Source organism: Myripristis murdjan, chromosome 13 (genome assembly GCF_902150065.1).
Source record: "Myripristis murdjan chromosome 13, fMyrMur1.1, whole genome shotgun sequence".
Taxonomy (NCBI): domain Eukaryota; kingdom Metazoa; phylum Chordata; class Actinopteri; order Holocentriformes; family Holocentridae; genus Myripristis; species Myripristis murdjan.
The window spans coordinates 9,188,860-9,206,472 of NC_043992.1; the positions used below are offsets into that span (position 1 = coordinate 9,188,860).

At 40.9% G+C, this 17,613-nt stretch overlaps 1 protein-coding gene across 4 annotated transcripts in view; it reads left to right on the forward strand.

Moving 5' to 3' along the window:
- myo18ab (myosin XVIIIA b) overlaps positions 1-17,613 on the forward strand; it is a 169,469-nt gene that overhangs the window by 126,047 nt on the left and 25,809 nt on the right. For all 4 annotated transcript variants that reach the window (XM_030066613.1, XM_030066614.1, XM_030066616.1 and 1 more), the window contains 6 exons: positions 6,251-6,374; positions 7,166-7,366; positions 8,988-9,098; positions 9,999-10,103; positions 12,020-12,166; positions 12,482-12,595. In XM_030066613.1, coding sequence (XP_029922473.1) covers positions 6,251-6,374; positions 7,166-7,366; positions 8,988-9,098; positions 9,999-10,103; positions 12,020-12,166; positions 12,482-12,595 — 802 coding nt within the window. The remainder of the gene's footprint in view (positions 1-6,250; positions 6,375-7,165; positions 7,367-8,987; positions 9,099-9,998; positions 10,104-12,019; positions 12,167-12,481; positions 12,596-17,613) is intronic.

Genomic DNA, 17,613 nt, shown 5'->3' on the forward strand with positions numbered 1-17,613 from the left:
TATTTCATGTCATGGGTTATGAAAGTGTTTCCATTGGCAAAGACACAGTTACAGGTTAAATTCGTGCTCAGAAGGAGATACTAAAATCTGATTTCCTTGAACTTTTAAGAGGAGCTAGCACAGCCGTCATCTTGATTGGTCCAAATGGTGACTTGGCAACACTTTAGTAAATCTGGGCTATCAGAGGGCTGTTGCACAAAGCAAAAAACACACTGCAAAAATAAATGGCAAAATAATGCAAACTACAACCCTGATAAGTGTTGCGGGGGAATAAAGTGTCTATCTTGAATGCACAATTTAACAAACAACACACCGATAACATTGGAGCAGGGGCAATGAGTAGGTAAAATGGTCTCCTCATAGTGGTTATACTGCAACAACAGCCAGAGGAGATGGCTTTTCTCCCGCAGGCAGAACAGGGGTGATCTGCCGGCTGCTTGTGGGTGAATAATGCTGTAAAAAGTGTCAGAGGCTGATATAATCTGTCAACAAGCGGGGATTAAAATCAGTTAAATAACCAGATGCTTTACAACTGTTTTGATGAAACTGACTTGGCTTTTAATTGACGTTTTACAGTATTCAGGGGGGTCTCTACTTGGCTGATCTATCATAAAAAATAGATCTATAATAAAATATTACAGATTAGTGGTTAGAAATGGGGATTTTTTTTTTTTTTTAAATTCACTGTGTTTGGGAGAGCAGGGCATCCAGTGGAGAAACTAAAGCAAGTCCAAGGTTAAGGGAAATTCCAGGTTCACCCTTGAAAATGGAGAAAGACTGACCTTATGTCAGCCATCTCTGATCAGAGGAGGGGGATTTAGATACAACCTATGAGCAATCTATAATTTTGTCCTGGCCACACTTCCCAGGCATTTCCGCACCTGTTAACACCTCTGCTCATGTGACTGATGACTCTCACATGACTGCCAGGTGATCTTAACGACTCACATGTGACCTGAATGACCCTCATGTGACATCAAGGTGTGAACGACGCTCAAAGGTTTAAATACCAGGGACTTCCCACCAGCCATAAGAGCTGATGAACCCTCATCACATCTCAGCTAAGCTCCTGTTTCCACCTTGCATTAACGTGTGTCTCGGGTAATCCGATCACAAGTGGACAGCTTAAGTACATCTGTTCACACCTGACATTAAAATGTGTCTCCGCATGCGTCTCGAGTGACCACTTGTGATGGGGTCTCACTTCCCTACTCTATATGCAAATAAATACACACCCTATGCCATTTCCTTAGGCTTTTTTTTGTTTGTTTTTTAATCAAGGTAACAGGTATTTAACAAAATTAGATATCCTTGCTCACTCAAACCTCATTTAAATACGCTGCCAGTTAGGCTACTTATGATTTATTTCACATCTGTAAGTTATTACTATCATTCCCTGCCAAAGCATGTTGTCATAGAAAAATTTGAAGTACTCTTATGGAAATGCAGTAAATCATCCCATATCCCAGCTGCACTTCAGTTCTTGTGCTTCCATTCCACTTCTTCTTCCTCTTCCATTCTAGACTTCTTTGCTGTGTAAATAAACCTTATGATGATCATGTTGATCATGGTATAACTGTGTTTGAAAGCCTTCAGACCCCTGACCACTGATAAATTGTATTCAAGAAATAGTCTCTTCTGGGTAAATAGTTTGACATTATTACAATGGCTTGGAACGCAGCTAATGCGTGTTACGCACTCTGAGCACCAGATTTTATAATTCTCAACCCGGACCCTGTCAGGCTCGACTGATCATGTCAGTTCAAGAGGCTTTGGTGAAACAAGCATCAGGTAGACAGTCTGTGTTTTTATTCACTTAACAGCTGCTTTATAGCCTACTGTCAGTTTGCATTTGGCCCATCAGCTGGCAGTTAAACTGCACTTGTTAAAATCAGGCAGGATATTTTTTCTTTTCGAAAACTGATGGGTCGGGCCGTTGTTGGGATGAAAGCATGGGGTTTACACTTCAAATGCGATGTGGACAAAAGCGTCCTTGACCTCTTCCGAATGTGGCCTGAGCAATCGGACCTCAAGATGCACCCAATACTTTGGTGCTTTTACTACCTGTTCTTACTACCTCCGTCACCCAAGATACATGTTAATGCATGATGGAAACAACAACTTAGCTGAGAGATTAAATGTTTCCAAGACAAACTACAAGTACATTTGCCTTTGATTTACTGTTTGTTATATGATATTTAAAGTGTAAAAAATGTCCATTGGTATTTCTTAACAATCATGAAAAGTAGAAGGGTCCACGCACTTCCAAACGCATTCTTTTGGCAGCTGCTGAACTGAAAAGCCTCAGTAGAACAAGCAGTTAAAGGACCAGTTCTCTCACAGCAGGGCTCTGTGTAGAGGCTGGAATACACACAGGTGATGTTTCGAGCTCTTCATCAGACCATATTTGTTAACAATACCACTGATTTTTGATAAAAGCTAGGCTCCCCAAAGACGAAATTAAAGACATTGGCGGTTTTGCTGTCAGGCATTTTGCAAAAGGATGAAACAGGAATAAAGTAAAAATAAAATGTTGAAGCAGAGTTTAAAATAATTGTTTCTTCAGGACAGATGTCAACCAAATCCCGTCATGACAGTGGCTGTACAATAGGAAAATGGTTGGAATTCTGGTGAATTCGGATTAAAAAGATCAATTCAGGCCAAGGGCTTCCCATAGACATGCTTTGTATTTATTAATTCTACAGTAAAATCCATTATATTTCTAATGAGGCTGCATCATGTCCATCATATCACAGGTGGGCAACACTGACTGGACCAGATCCCATTTTTTATTGAAGGCCACCATATATTGGTTTAAGAGGCCACTCACACTGGCAAGTTTGATCCGCGCCCAAGCACGATTGCCCTTAAAATCCGGATTCTTTGACCAGTGTGATCGCTCCGTATCGTGCTTGAATACAGTACACTTCCCCCGCTCTGGCACGGTTGGAAGGGGTGTGCTTCTGCACGGTACGGGCGCGTACACGAGCACATGCACGGTCACGCACGCAGTGCGCGGATGTAAATCATGCAACTTTCTTCCTGCCTCTGCAAAATTGTTTAATGTGCGCAGCGCGATTACCGGCGAATGGCGGCGTTGCGCAATCAATAATCAACCATGTTGTCTGTGTCACTGTCTGTTGTGCTGCTGCAACCGCGTATAAACAAAAGTCGGTTAATAATGACAGTACAGCAGTCTGTGTGCGGAGATCCGGCAGACCTGGTGCTGGCCGGCACCGCGTCGGCACCAGCCGGCACTGGCCGCGGCACCGCGCAGTGTGCGGTCACCCGGTCACCCGGTCTGCCGGATCTGACAGGTGCCGCTCCGGCTGTCAGTTGGACCTTTCTGAAGAAGGAGGAAGTTACCTCCGAAACTGTCAAGGTAAATAAACATCCCATGTCTGATTAAAAGGACCAAAAACGTTTTTTAGTTAAAAGGAAGACATGATGTATTTGAACTACATTTATTTATAATGACGTCGGGCCATGCCTGTTGTTGTCGTATTTCAACGTGATGACGTGCACACCGGGGGCAATCGTGCTTGGGCGCGTTTGGGAAAAAGGTAATGTGAGTGCAGGCCAGCCGGGGACTGGGGAGGGGGGGATTTTGACTTTAGCACGATACGGGCTCAAACTTGCCAATGTGAGTGGGCCCTAACTGTAATGTGTATGTATGTGAGAGAGAGACACAACGATAGAGAGAAAACCTGTCCTTTCTATGAGGATTAGGGCTGCATTGTGTAACTGAAGGATTCAGAGTTAAAAGCCGCAGCATTGATTGTAGGCAAAAGCCTCTCACAGCACACCAATATCAGTCAAAACAGGTGCTAATTCACTTACTCACACACACACACACACACACACAAACACACACACACACACACACACACACACATCTACACACTCCAATCCTAGTCTATCAGCACGATTGTGCCATGTTCAGTTAGAGACTGTTCCACTGCGTGAGGCTGGATTGTGTTGCTGTAGTAAAAATAGTATCTGGAAAAGAAAAAAATATGTTGTGTTCCACATTGTTTATAGCACCACGCTGTGCAGAGAGAGCCGATAAGTCTCCAGCTCATTTGTATTGCTGCAAAACCGTGTGTCTACCGACAAGGGACATCTTCTATAGCTGTGTGTGTGTGTGTGTGTATGGCTGTGTGTGCTTCAAACAGGGGAGGTATATAGTAGCGTATTTGCACTCAGGCAGCAGTTTAACAGCGTGGAAAGGAGGACGTACTCTAATGAATTACTGCACATTTAATAACGTCGCTGTGATTGAGTACCCTGTATGTGTAATTGTACTTGAGTGGTTTTACCTTGTTTGCTAGTTTTCCCAAGTCATACTTTACATGTTAACAATAATGTCATTTTTATTTTTTGGTGTATTTAACTACCAAAATATGATTATAGTCGCTTCCTGGAAAAGAGTGTGTTTTAGCATTTACTTCATGTTGGACCAGCAGGGATACATAAAAATTGCACCCAGTAATACCATCTCTGACTTTTGAACAATGCATCCCTCTGCTCCAGTTGTCTGTAACTGCTGTCTGATTGATTTACACCATCACATACACTCTGTCTCTGCGTAAAGCCCCGCCCCAACATCCCGGTTCAACTGGAAATACGCCAAATCACAAAAGCATGATGATTTCACAGTGCCATCTCATTGTGACTAATCATATATTTGACTGAATCATTATACTTGGCCACAATTTAATTGTCATCCATCAGTGAGTACGCATGTTGTGGGCTCTCCCTAAGCATTACATCAGAAATGAGTGTAACTGTGAAACACCTCAAAAAGCATGCTGAGAACTGAAGCATCAAATATTCAGTTTTGTTCATGATTGTAGCTTATTTAAAGGGCCATACCAGTTATTTTGAGTGTTTAAATGGACCATTTACAACAATTTCCCAACATTTCACATTTGCGATAAACCATTTTGCTAAATCATGTGGGGGAACCAAAGATTTCACAACATATAATTAAAATCCATGGGTTTTCAAATTAAAACTTTTGGTTAAAACACCCACCTTGTAATGTTCTGCTTCTGCAGCAAACAAAGCCGTCAACATTCAAAAACCACAGAGCCGATAATTCACTGTGTAAAGCAAATGCTTACCTGGGGAAAACTAATGTGGGCAATTTTATTATGGTGATGGAATACTGGTGTGAAGAAAGTTTGAAGTCTCTGAAAGTTCATTTTCATTTCTTAGTGTAATGAATGGAAACCACTGTCTGGATAAAAGGCAGGAAAAATAATATTGGAGTTCTAGAATATGACTTCTTGCTTTGTACATTTTGTAGATTTTACACTAAACATGCAAAATCACTGGTGCGGTCCTTTAACATTCATCCTGCTGCAGTATTATTGGTTTGTTTTGTCTGGCTGTTGCAAGCCTTCCTAGCTTATTAGATAGCTGATGGCAAAAGAAACCAATTTGGTAATGCTCATCAATAATGGGAATGGATATGTTTAATTATTTATTTTATTGCAGATTGAGTAATGATATGAATGCCTGAATCCTATTTGAATAAAGCCTCACTTAGGCAGTAACGTGCAATAACATAATGAGCTCTCTGTCCTCATGTTTTGGCATTGCAATGGAAAAATAATTTGCCACTTTTTTCTTTTTGATTTTGATTTTTCTTTTTCTTTTTACTAAGTGCATAAACACACTTTTTAGCCTCTCTCTGCCCAGCACAAACAGTGTGTTGGGGACTGAGAGATAAGGCATCGCCCATTTCTGCTTGGGCGCGACTGCTAAGCATTTGCCATGTTGCCACCAAAGACAAAAATACCTGCTTTGAGTTGTGGCCAGAAGTGCTGCATGATTGAAACGTTCATCCCACAGAGAGTGGTGCAACAGTAATTTTATTTTGCCTCGTGTTTGGATAAATGTGGATTAATGCTGTTCACTGTATAGCAGCCTTATACCCATGTTTACAGCCCCTATAATGTAATATATATATGTATATATATGTAATATATATAATACAATGTTGATTTGCCATTTAAAGTAACTCAGTAACTTCTGCTCTGAACACATTCTAATTTAACTGCTTGCTGCTTCCCTAAAGTAATTTCTTGCATTGCTTGTTTTACTGACAGTTTTGTTTATTTTACCTCAGTGCTTCTCCTTGACTAGGGCTACTCAAGAAGTACACTCTTCCCACCCATGCTAATTTGAGATTACTCTGTGTTTGTGTGTGTGTGTGTGTGTGTGTGTGCGCGCGCGCCTCTAGGTTTGACAGTGAGCAGAGCGCGGCCCAGGAGGAGGTGCAGAGAGAGAGGAGCCAGAGGGAGAAACTGGCCAGAGAGAAAGACATGCTGACCGGAGAGGTCTTCAGCCTCCGACAGCAGCTGGAGGTGTGTATGTGCTGTACTAGCGTTGGGTCAGTGAGTGTGTGCGTAAGCGTAGGCTAATATATGGGTCCCATATTGGTCTTGTATTAAAAAGCAAATCCAGTCTAGTCAGTGTCATCACCTCTGGTATGATGGATATCATGCAGTTTAATTGGTGTAAATGCTTATAAATACTTACATGTTGTAAATGCTTTTTCAGAGGCTTTGCTGCCCTTACAAGAAATTATTCCAGGGGAAACTGTATATTTATTATTATTATGAGTAGTAGTAGTAGTAGTAGTAGTAGTAGTAGTAGTAGTAGTAGTAATGTTAGGTTTTTTTTTTTTTTTTTTTTTTTTTTTTTTTTTTTTTTTACATTTTTTGATACGTAATGATGTATCTTAAATGATTACATTTAAGATACTAAATAATTGGCAGAAAACAGCGGCTAAATATAAGCTTCATTTTGAAAGTCTCGTGTAAGGCTTGGCCTCCAAAAACTGGTCCAACCCTAGTGTGTATTTGCAAAAGTGTATTTGACATGCTCATCCTCATTATACTGTGTATATTATCATTGACCCAGTTTGTCACTCCAGTGTCCTGGAAGTATTTTGTGTCTGCATGTTCTCCTTGTGCCTGCCTGTGCAGCCCTAGTTAATTCCATAGCGTCCCTTCATCATCCTTGTACATGTAATCACTCACTGCAGGTCAAGACCAGGACGTGTGTGTTCGTGTGTGTGCATATGTTTCTATTCCATGCATAATCCCCTGGCCTCTCCCTCATCTCTGTTATGCATGTAACCCTCCGCCCACAGGACAAGGACCTGGAGATGTGTGCAGTCAACCTGAAGCTGGAGCAGCTGGAGGCCGAGCTGCAGGACCTCAACTCCCAGGAGTCCAAGGACGAGGCATCGCTGGCCAAGGTCAGGAAGCAGCTCCGTGACATGGAGGCCAAGGTTAAGGACCAGGAGGAGGAGCTGGACGAGCAGGCTGGCACCATCCAGATGCTGGAGCAGGTAAACATGAAGCGCAGAGCTCCTCTCACAGGAAAACCAAGAATGCTCAAGTTTTACTTTTACCGAAAACCAGTTGTCCGCACTCCAGCCCTCTGAGCTATGGTGGCCTGTAAACAGTGAATAAGTGAGCTAGCTAACAGAAGCAGAGATCCAACAAAAGCATCTGGTGAAGAAATACTATTGAATGTAAGAAATATAAATAATGTAAATAATATATCTAGGGCTTGCATCAGCTGTTGTAATTTGTAACCCCTCTCTTGCCTAATATCCACTTAAGGAGGCGTATACAGGATGTTTTATCTTCATAACATACATACATTTTTAAAAGTATGGCGCAGTTAAAATATTGTGAAAATATGGAAATAAAAATATGGAAATAAATATTGTGAAAATATGGAAATAAATAAATAAATAGAAATTCTAAAGGTTTGCAGATCAGCATTCTTTAAAAAAACAAAACAAACAAAAAAAAACTTAAATATATTTAATTTACAAATGTAAGTAAATTATGTGACGTAGGGTTTATGATGGATTCAGAATGGAGTTTATGGCCTTCACGGTCACAGAACTTTGTCAGCACACAAAGTACCGTGTAAACCTCCAACGCAGGTAATGAAACGTAAAGCACCCGGACTGCAGCCAATATGTATGTGCACAGCATAGTGCCATAGCCTGTCAGGCATAATTGTGAGCATGCTGCTCCGTTGGTTCAACAAGTTTTACAGCGGTTTCCATAAGAGCCGCCGAGCCGTGGCACACAAGGCATGACGATCATTTAACTCACTGGAGTGCTGGGCTGCAGCTTCAAAGCAAACCTGAACTGTGGAGGAGAGTTGGGTTGTATAGTTACCTGGACATGATGCAAGTCCTCATGGGGCTGAAATATCCTCATTAGTTGCTCTGTGCTCCCCCTGGGCTGATAATGCACAATACTGGATTTCTGGATTTCCAATCACTTCCATAGTGCAGCAAAACAGCTCCCAAAATAACACTTTTAGTATGTAAACAAATGCAAACAAAGCAGATTATTCCAGTATAAAAATAGCCAGGTACCATTTTTTTTTTCTGTAATTACAGTTATTTGTGAAACTACTATCAGGTCATTGCTCACTGGCACAAGGCAGCGCTGTGAAAGCACTATGAAAGTGAATGGAGAGACAGAAATCTAGTGTTGTGGACCAGTAGCTCAGGGGAGCACACAGCAACTAATGAGGATATTTCAGCACCATGTGGACTGAAATAATGTCCAGGTAACTAAACAGCTCAACACCAAAATTCAGTTTTGCTTTAATTAGGGCAATTAGGGTGAATCCATGGTGTTTCAATTAGTGGTTTTCATCTGTTGCAGTCTTACTCTGTGATTTAGACTCGTTCAGAAACAGCAGCTGGAACTTTTACATAAAAAAAAAAAATCTTTCCCAAATGCAGCTGCAACAAACCAGCACAACATGTGCCGTCCACCACAAACGATGTAGCCACCCTGGTATTCAGTAACAAATAGGACATTATTTTGACCTGGAGATGTAGCACCCTCACTCGGGCTTATCAGGGTAATTTTGGAAATTCTGGCACACAGCAGCGAGATGCATCATTTTTTACCTGCGTTCATTATGCCTTCCAGGCCAAGCTGCGCTTGGAGATGGAGATGGAGCGTTTACGTCACACCCACTCCAAGGAGATTGAGAGCAAAGACGACGAGGTTGAGGAGATCAGGCAGTCCTGCAGCAAGAAGGTAAGGATCTGCATCACACTCTCTCACACTGACCTCTGTTTTTCCACACTTATTTAACTGACACACAAGCACACACTGAGTGAAAACCTCAATTTGCACCATTTTGACCTAAACAAACTTCTCCAAAAAATTCCTCCATCGATAATGTCAATTATTTGCCTATTACTGTCAAATATGTTGGCTTCCACTGGTGGGTGTAGCAGCATTTGATATTGATACGATGGAGCACTGGTGCATGTTGGTATACGTGTAGGTGGCTGTGTGAGTGGGTGAGTGTTGATATTTGGGTGCAACTTCTACTTTGTAGCTATTAAGCCTATTTGTGTTGTTTTGTGTTTGTTTTTCTTTGCCAGTAGTGACTGGCCCCATCACTGCCCTCAAACAACCGAGCCCTCGGCAGCCTACACATAATTAGCTTTTCTCATGGTTATACAAGCTGGGAGCACTGACTGTACACTGTCTCTTCCAGTGACATTTACATAGTGATACATTATGCTGAATAAATAAATTTAAGAAATACCCTTATGGTTTTCTCCATATGTAAATTTGGATTTTTCTGACTGGGCTTGTTAGCCCCAATGTAATATCTTGCTCATTTATATGCATCCTTAGTATTCAAAAATATTAGCTACTGCAGACTTTAGGAGATTTAATCTGTTTTACAGCCCATACCATGAAACAATTATGATTTAGTATTCAGTATATGGGATTGCTAGACAGTTTCCAAATATATGTTTTAATTTTGTATATAGTTGTTTTTCATAGGTCAACCATTGTGTGTTCATTAAGGCAGAGTGTGTGCAGCTCATTGAGGTTTTTTTCTGTGTGGACCGATGGAATTGATGCATGTATTTGTTTTTTTTCTTTTTTCCGTGTGTGTTTGTGTGTGCACGTGTGCAGCTGAAGCAGATGGAGGTTCAGCTCGAAGAAGAGTACGACGAGAAGCAGAAGGTGCTGAAAGAGAGGAGAGAGCTGGAGGCAAAGCTGCTGTCAGCCCAGGATGAGGTAACTACACACTGATCCCACATGTTCACCGGTGGAGTGTTTGGTCCCAGGCCTGTTATGACTCGGGATGAGTTGTCTTACTCTACATTCACATGGAAGGCGAGGAAAAAAAAAACAGTGTGTGAATGCATGTGAAGAGGTTAGGCATGATTGGAGTTGACTTTTAACACTCCACAGCAAATTCGTCAAAGTCCCTCACATGTCTGCAAGTGAGCCAAATAAGGAATAGTTAAGTTTTACTACAATTTAATTCATTATAAATTACCCTATTTATTGCAATCATAGGTTTCACTGGCATTACCACTCATTATCTCTCCATGTTCTACAGGTCAGTACTAAATGTGGTCACATAGGGGTGTCTGTGGTCTAATGAAAATGTTGGGAGAAGCACCGCTCAGGCTGGCATCATGATAGACTTTCAGGTTTATGATAGACTGATCCACCTGTTTAGTCTTGGTATCGTATTCTGTCTCATCAGCCATTGTCTTCTGATGAGACCGGAAAAAAGTGCAGTACTGTCTCTTTGCCATTTGGGGCAGTGGTGAGCACTTGCCAGACAGAGCAGGATATACATCAGTTAATGGAGCTAAATGCTATAAAATGATTTGATTTTAAAAGATTTACGAATGATTGGGCTATTACTGTCATTGTTACACAGCCTGGTATTTATAATGACGACATAATTATGATGATGACATGAAATCAATGATTGTAAAATGATGGCAATAGCAGAGGATTTCCACTAGCATTGAGGCTATGTGCTGTTGACTGGCTGTATAAGCAGAGGAAAAACAGCATTTTATTCCGAAGTGGTTCAAGATTTTATTCATCAAAAAAATATATAATTTAGATTTGTTTTTGTGGAAAAAAATGCCTTTGACCGCTGTTATTTGACTCTGTTTAGCCCAGTTGCAGTGCTCCCTGGAGGTGTCCTCACACATTGTCTCCCGGTATATCTGTGGTTACACTGTGTGGTGGTATGTCACATGTGCCTTGTGATTAACAATGTTAGCATACCACATTCATCACTACGCAGGCATCTGTCAACTGCAGATCCTTATAACACACAGCCAGAGCCAATGGCAAGTGTGAGGCAGCGTGCCATGTGAAGTTCATGCTAGGTTATGACAGTCCTGTGAAAAGAGAAGTGTTTTGGTGTATTGCTAATGAGAGCCCCCATGCAGTCCTGTCTATTAACTGGGTTTTCAACAAAATATTATTAGGCAAATTATGATGTATCACATTAGACAGGGTAAATGGAAACTGCACAATTTGCCAAGAATTGGTTTAATATCCACAAAGTTTTTATGCTTGCTTGAAGCATATTTTTTGGCCACTAAATGTATGTGATGAAGAAAAAACAGATTCGACATACAGATAATTATGTTGGTTTGGCTTGATCAGCTTGAGGAATGATTCTCTGTCATTGTACAAATATAATGAAAAGTTGTGTTGTTAGTTACATGTATGGTTGTAGGATCTTTAGTTGGTTTGTTGCAATATCACAAGAAGATTTCAGTTCTGTGTAAAACAAAGTTTTATATCATTACAGTTATCTGGCTAATCTAAAATAACACAGGGATGTCTGTGTAATGTAAATAAAAGTGACAGGCAGAGATTGCTCTGCTTGCACTTGTTGAAGTGGGTGGGAACTTATTCTGAAGGGGAGAATGCAGGTAAATAACTTCTTCTCAGGGAGAACCGAACACAAGCAGCTTCTCATCTCATTGAAGATCTAGTGGCTGTTTCAATTTGTATTGTCACAGGGACGCAACACACAGCACGGCTGCCCGGGTGCCCCAGACGAGGGGAGGTGCTCGCCTGCCGCAGCCAAACCACTGAAAATAACCGAAAGAAATGTGGAGGAGATTTTATGTTTGTCCTGTCACCTTACCCAGCTTCTGTCTGCTCCCAAGGTGCGACATGGCGACATTGAGACAGAGAAGCGTCTGAGGAAGGACCTGAAGAGAACCAAGGCTCTGCTGGCTGATGCCCAGATCATGTTGGACCACATGAAGAACAACGCACCCAGCAAGAGGGAGATCGCCCAGCTCAAGAACCAGGTACAGCACTCCCTCTCTTACACAACAGTGCAGACTAATGAAAACACACAACGATGCACATGCACACCTTCACAGTCACACCTTTTGGAACAGTTGTGCACTTTTCTGCTTCCCTTATTTGAAGTCTATATGTCTTTGACAAGGTGAGTTAATGCATATATCCCAATCTGCGCATTCTCTATGTTATCCACCTCTGTTAACTTAATACATTTGATCAGTTTGAGCATGTGTGCAGCCGGGAATTGAATTTATGAATAAATATATCTGACATGCATTTTCTCCCACACTAATACCCTACATCTGTGCCTGTTTCAGCTGGAGGAGTCAGAGTTCACCTGTGCAGCGGCGGTCAAGGCCCGTAAATCCATGGAAGTGGAGATTGAGGATCTGCACGTTCAGATGGAGGACATTTCCAAAGCCAAACAAGCAGTCAGTACACCTCTCTGGATACTTGAAGGAAAATTGAGGGTTGTATAGCTCCCTGGGTGTGATATGAGTCCACATGGTGGCAAAATATCCTCATTAGTTGTTCTGTGCTCCTCTGGGCTGTTAATCCACAATACTGGATTTCAGTCTCTCCATTTACTTCCATAGCAAAACAGCTCCCAAAATAACATTTTTATTACAGAAAAAGGCATGAACAAAGCAGTTAATGGCGATGTAAAAAAAAAAACAAAAACAAGAAGCTCAGTTATTTTTTGAGGAAATGAAACATCTCTTTCCTTGTTATTTTCCCACTTGAATTGGAAAGTAGATCCAGCAGGTAACATGTGTAGGAGACCTTCGCATAGTAGCCTTGAGCCAGGAAGAAACAACTTGATGAACGTTCACAAATTATTATAATTTCACAAAAAGAAAAGGTACTGGGACGTGCTGTTTTATATTGGCAAAATCCGCCTTGTTTGCATTTGTTTGTGAGCTGAAAGTGTTATTTTGCGAGTTACTTTCCTGTGGAAATGAATGTAGAGATAGAAATACAGCATTGTGGATTAGCAGCCCAGGGGAGCACGGAACAAAATTATTTTAAGATTATTTTGTGCATTTCTGCTTTATGAGACAGTCACAGTGCAGAGAGACAGGAAAGACAGGGCAGAGACAGGGCAGGACATGCAGCAAAGGGTCTGGGCTGGGATTCAAACCCAGGCTGCTGCAGCTCAGACCGATTATTACATGGTACGAAGCCAAGCTCAGTTTTGCTTTAACCCTTTAGCACACATTTCTTTCCCTTGTCAGCATACCTCAGGTAACTAAAACAAAAAAAGGAAGGGAGATTTCAGGGTCCTAGGCATACACTACCACAAGTTTATGACCCAGCTTATATAAATGATATCCAGTAAAATGTTTACATTTGAAAATTATCCTCATTCATGATCATATAGGTTTTTTAGCCTCTTTTTTAAGCCTTTTTTAAGCCTTCACCATCTGTGGTGGTTGCAGGGCTGCATTAGATATGTCAAAACATCGCCGGTAGCCAGAGAGAAGGGGTTAAAGGACACACCTGTTCCCCCATAGCTCTTCCTGCATCCTTTATTTACTCTCTCTATTCCTCTTAGTTTTCTGCTTCATTTCCCACATTATCTTGTGTTGTTTTCTGATGTTCTTCTCCTCCTCCTCTGTGTTTTGTCTTGCTCTTCTTTGCAGTTGATCCTCTTCCTCCCTGCACTGGCTTCACTAACATCTCCCTAATCTGTTGCGACCTCCGTATTTTCCCCTCGCTTTGTTTCCTATTGACTTTTTTTTTTTTCTTTACCTTTCCCTATCTCCTCATCGGGCCCCATATGTGCTGCCTGTTTGTCCTTTTTCACTTCCACATCTTTTTTTATTCAGGGTTCCCACACATCCTGGAAAAACTGTAAATATATAGATGAATTTTCCAGTCATGGAAAACAGATGGAAATTTTGAGAATTGGTAAAATGTTCTGGAATTCTTCGTGACAACCTAGAAAATTATCACGTTCACGTGAGATTGCAAATGTTTTCCCGAGCTCACACTGCGCATTTTCAGCCGCTGACGCTCGGTTTCAGTGACCATTCATACCTAACTATTGTATTTGGTGCACTGTGCTGCAGTGTCACCTGCATGTGGAAGGCTAAACATGTCAAAAACACTCAAAACCAAGGCTGTGATCAACACGTTGTTTGCGTATAAACAGTACATTTGTGCGTTGTTAATGTGCTTCTTTTTTAAACACACAAACATGTTGTACAAAACACAATGTGTTGACAACGTGTAATTTGATATGTCAGTTTAATGCAATTTTGAGCGGTTTGTCCATTTTGAATCATTCAAGGATGACCTGTCAGCAGCAGCTATTATGTACTCAAGTCACTGAATATGCCCTTGAAAAAACTTTGGGATTGATTTCCTCGAAAAAGTGGGAACCCTGTTCTTTAGTGTGTCTTTGTAAAGGCAGCCCTCAGCTCTTTCTCTGCCTCCTCGTGCTTTCTCTCATTTATTCCATTTATTAAAAGACAATTCCAGTGATTTTGCAGGTTTAGCATAAAATCTGCAAAATGTATAAAGCAAGCAGTCGTATTTAGAACTGCCATGTAATTTTTCCATTCGTTCCGCTACGATATCAAGAGACTTCTGACTTTCTTCACACCAGTATGCCATCACCGTCATAAAGTTGTCCACATTCGTTTTCCTAAAAGCAGCAGCACTGTTTTGTTTTGATAATTTGATTTTGGGTGGAGTGAAACGGTCTCTCCCATGCAAAACATTTGCTTCTCACAGTGAGTTATCAGTGCTGCAGTTCATGAATGACGCCGACTTTGTTAGCTGCAGAAGCAGATCGTTAAAAGGCGCCTGTTTGAACTGAAATGTTAAATTAGACAGTCGACTGATTTCAATTATCTGCCGTGAAATCTTTAGTACCCCTGCATGATTTGCTAAATGGTTTGTTGCGACGTAAAATGTGGCTAAACTGTAGTAAACAGGCCAAACATTCAACATCAGCGGTACGATCCTTGTAAGGTGAAGTTGCAGAGTGAAATTGACTGATGCTCAGTGCTGTCAGGCCAGAGTTTCAACATGCTTCTAAATCCATTTCTAATTTGAGCAAGACATGTCACCTTGAAATGTATTACTGCTTATATTGTCATCAGCAAGGTGAACATTATCAGCACAGTGAAATGAAGGGTAGAGATAATTGAGTTCACACAGCAGCAGGTCAGGAGCAGAAATGTGGAGAAGATGGATGGACGGACGGAAGAGGGGGGGTTCGGCTGTCTCCGTGACTTTTGCTCTCTCTCACTTGTCTTCTAGTCTGTTGTTCACTTCTGCTCTGCCCTGCCAGACAAACAAAGGTGGCAGGCAGACACACACACACACACACACACACACTTCCTCTTGTCCACACACTTAGTATAAATGGAAATTCCAGCTGTTTTCTGGGGCTTAATCTTATTCCTGTGAGGAAAAATGAATGGTTAAACAGCTCTTGGGGAGTTTTGATGGATAGTCAGCTGATTAGCAACGCTCCCTGTCTCTGTGTGGCTGTTGGTTTCACAAAGTTACCACTTCCATCTGCGTGACAGGTAGATGGTAGTTGTGACAGGCCAAACATTTCTCAGTCAGTCGTAAAACGTGAACGAAAACACAAAATAGAAATTGTGTCTCCACCGTGATGTGGCAGCTGAAATCTCAGCACACACATCCAACATCCTTTGACATTTATTCAGTAAATCAAGTAGAGGCGATTACCTCAGTATATTGTTCACAGTGGTGGCTAATTTTATGTGTTTCTTTTTGCCCCAGCAGCCCTAGCAAGCTTTTGACCGAGTTTTACACAGACAAGCAATTTTCACAGTATGATACATGGCTCAAAATCCCTTCAGCTCTTTGAAACCTGAGCATATTCACTTGATTTCTTTCAAAAACATGGGAAAAAGCATTTGCAAACAAATTACTGGGAAAAAAAGAAGAAAATTAACAAAACAGTGTTTTTGAAAATGTCAAAAAACTATATTTTTAATGATTAAAATGATTTATTAAAGGTCAGATCAGTGATGCTTGATCACCATCAGTGTTTAAATGCTTATGAAAGGTATATGAACGCCACCTTATGTGAAGAATATTAAAAATATAAATGCTTGAGAATGTATTCAGATGCCTTTCACAAGCATTTAAGCAAAATAAAAAATCATGTGAGAAGAAAATGACTTGATAATGACCAAAAAAGCTAAATAGTCACCAAAAAGTTAGAAAATTAGTAAAGCATTAGAAAATTTGCTGTTATTTCCAAAATTACATAAAAACTATATATAATACTATATTTCTTAATAAGATATTTCTTATTATAAATAATTATAAAAAACGACAATTAAACTCTACCCCAAAATGTTTAAATGAAAAGAAATAAAGTAAATTTTGTTAAGAGCTGAAATCAGATCTTTTAAAATAAAAGCCTGCCCATGGGCCTCTGGGTTTAAAACACTAAACTGACGCTGGGTGCTGATATTACAGGGCTGTGGCGTCATACTGACACGCGATCTCATCTTTGAAGGTGAAGGTCGTACCAGCAGCCGTCCTCAGCTTTGTTTGGTTGTTTGAGAATAAAAACGTCAAAGACGGTAAACGTAATCTGCACTAAAGAGGAGAGCAACAGATCTCGGAAGCTAAAGGGCATTTTATTGTTTTACCAAAATACACGTCAGCTTTTGCCCTTGAGAATGGGAAACAATTTGAGTGTGAATAAAATGAACGTGTCGGCAACAGCGCCTTTGAGGGTGACCTTTTGTGCCACGAATCCGGCCTGCTGGGAAAGTGAAAAAGGCTTATTATGTCGATGGAGGGATTTTTGGTGCATATCCGGTGGCCGCATGTCACACTACAAGAGAGATAAAATCATGCAAATAACATTTCTTTTCTCAGATGGTCTGCCGCTCCACCATCCACTGCTGTGATTGCAGTGTTTTGAGAAAATTGTCTTGTTTTTGACAGCTTGTTTTTATCCCGCCTCAGTTGGCAGTCATTTCATATATAGATATAAAATAATATATAAATAGAGAGAAGGAGAGCGAGAGAGACGGAGAGTATTGTGGCGTTTTGGGGGTATTTTTTGGCTGTCATAGTCTAAGGGGGAAAAAACCAAGCAAACAAACAAAAAAAAAAAAAAAACAAAAGAAAAATATTGAAAAAATAGAGCTACATAATTGGTTTGAAATTGCAGTGACAAGGTACTGTTAAATGAAAGTGTGCTGCCGTGTACTGCCACGTGTTTTTGAAGTGTCCATCACGGCGGTTCTCCCCACACCTGCAGCGACTGAGAGCGCAGCAGCTGCTTTCAAAGTTTCCGCTCATATTACCATTCATCGAGGGCAAAGTTATTGTTAAAAAAGGAAAGTATAATATGGAAATGATTTTGCCCCAGATTCCAAATGGATATTTTTAGCACCTGGATTACACCTCGCCACATCTCAGCATTGGGTAGTATTGGAAAACA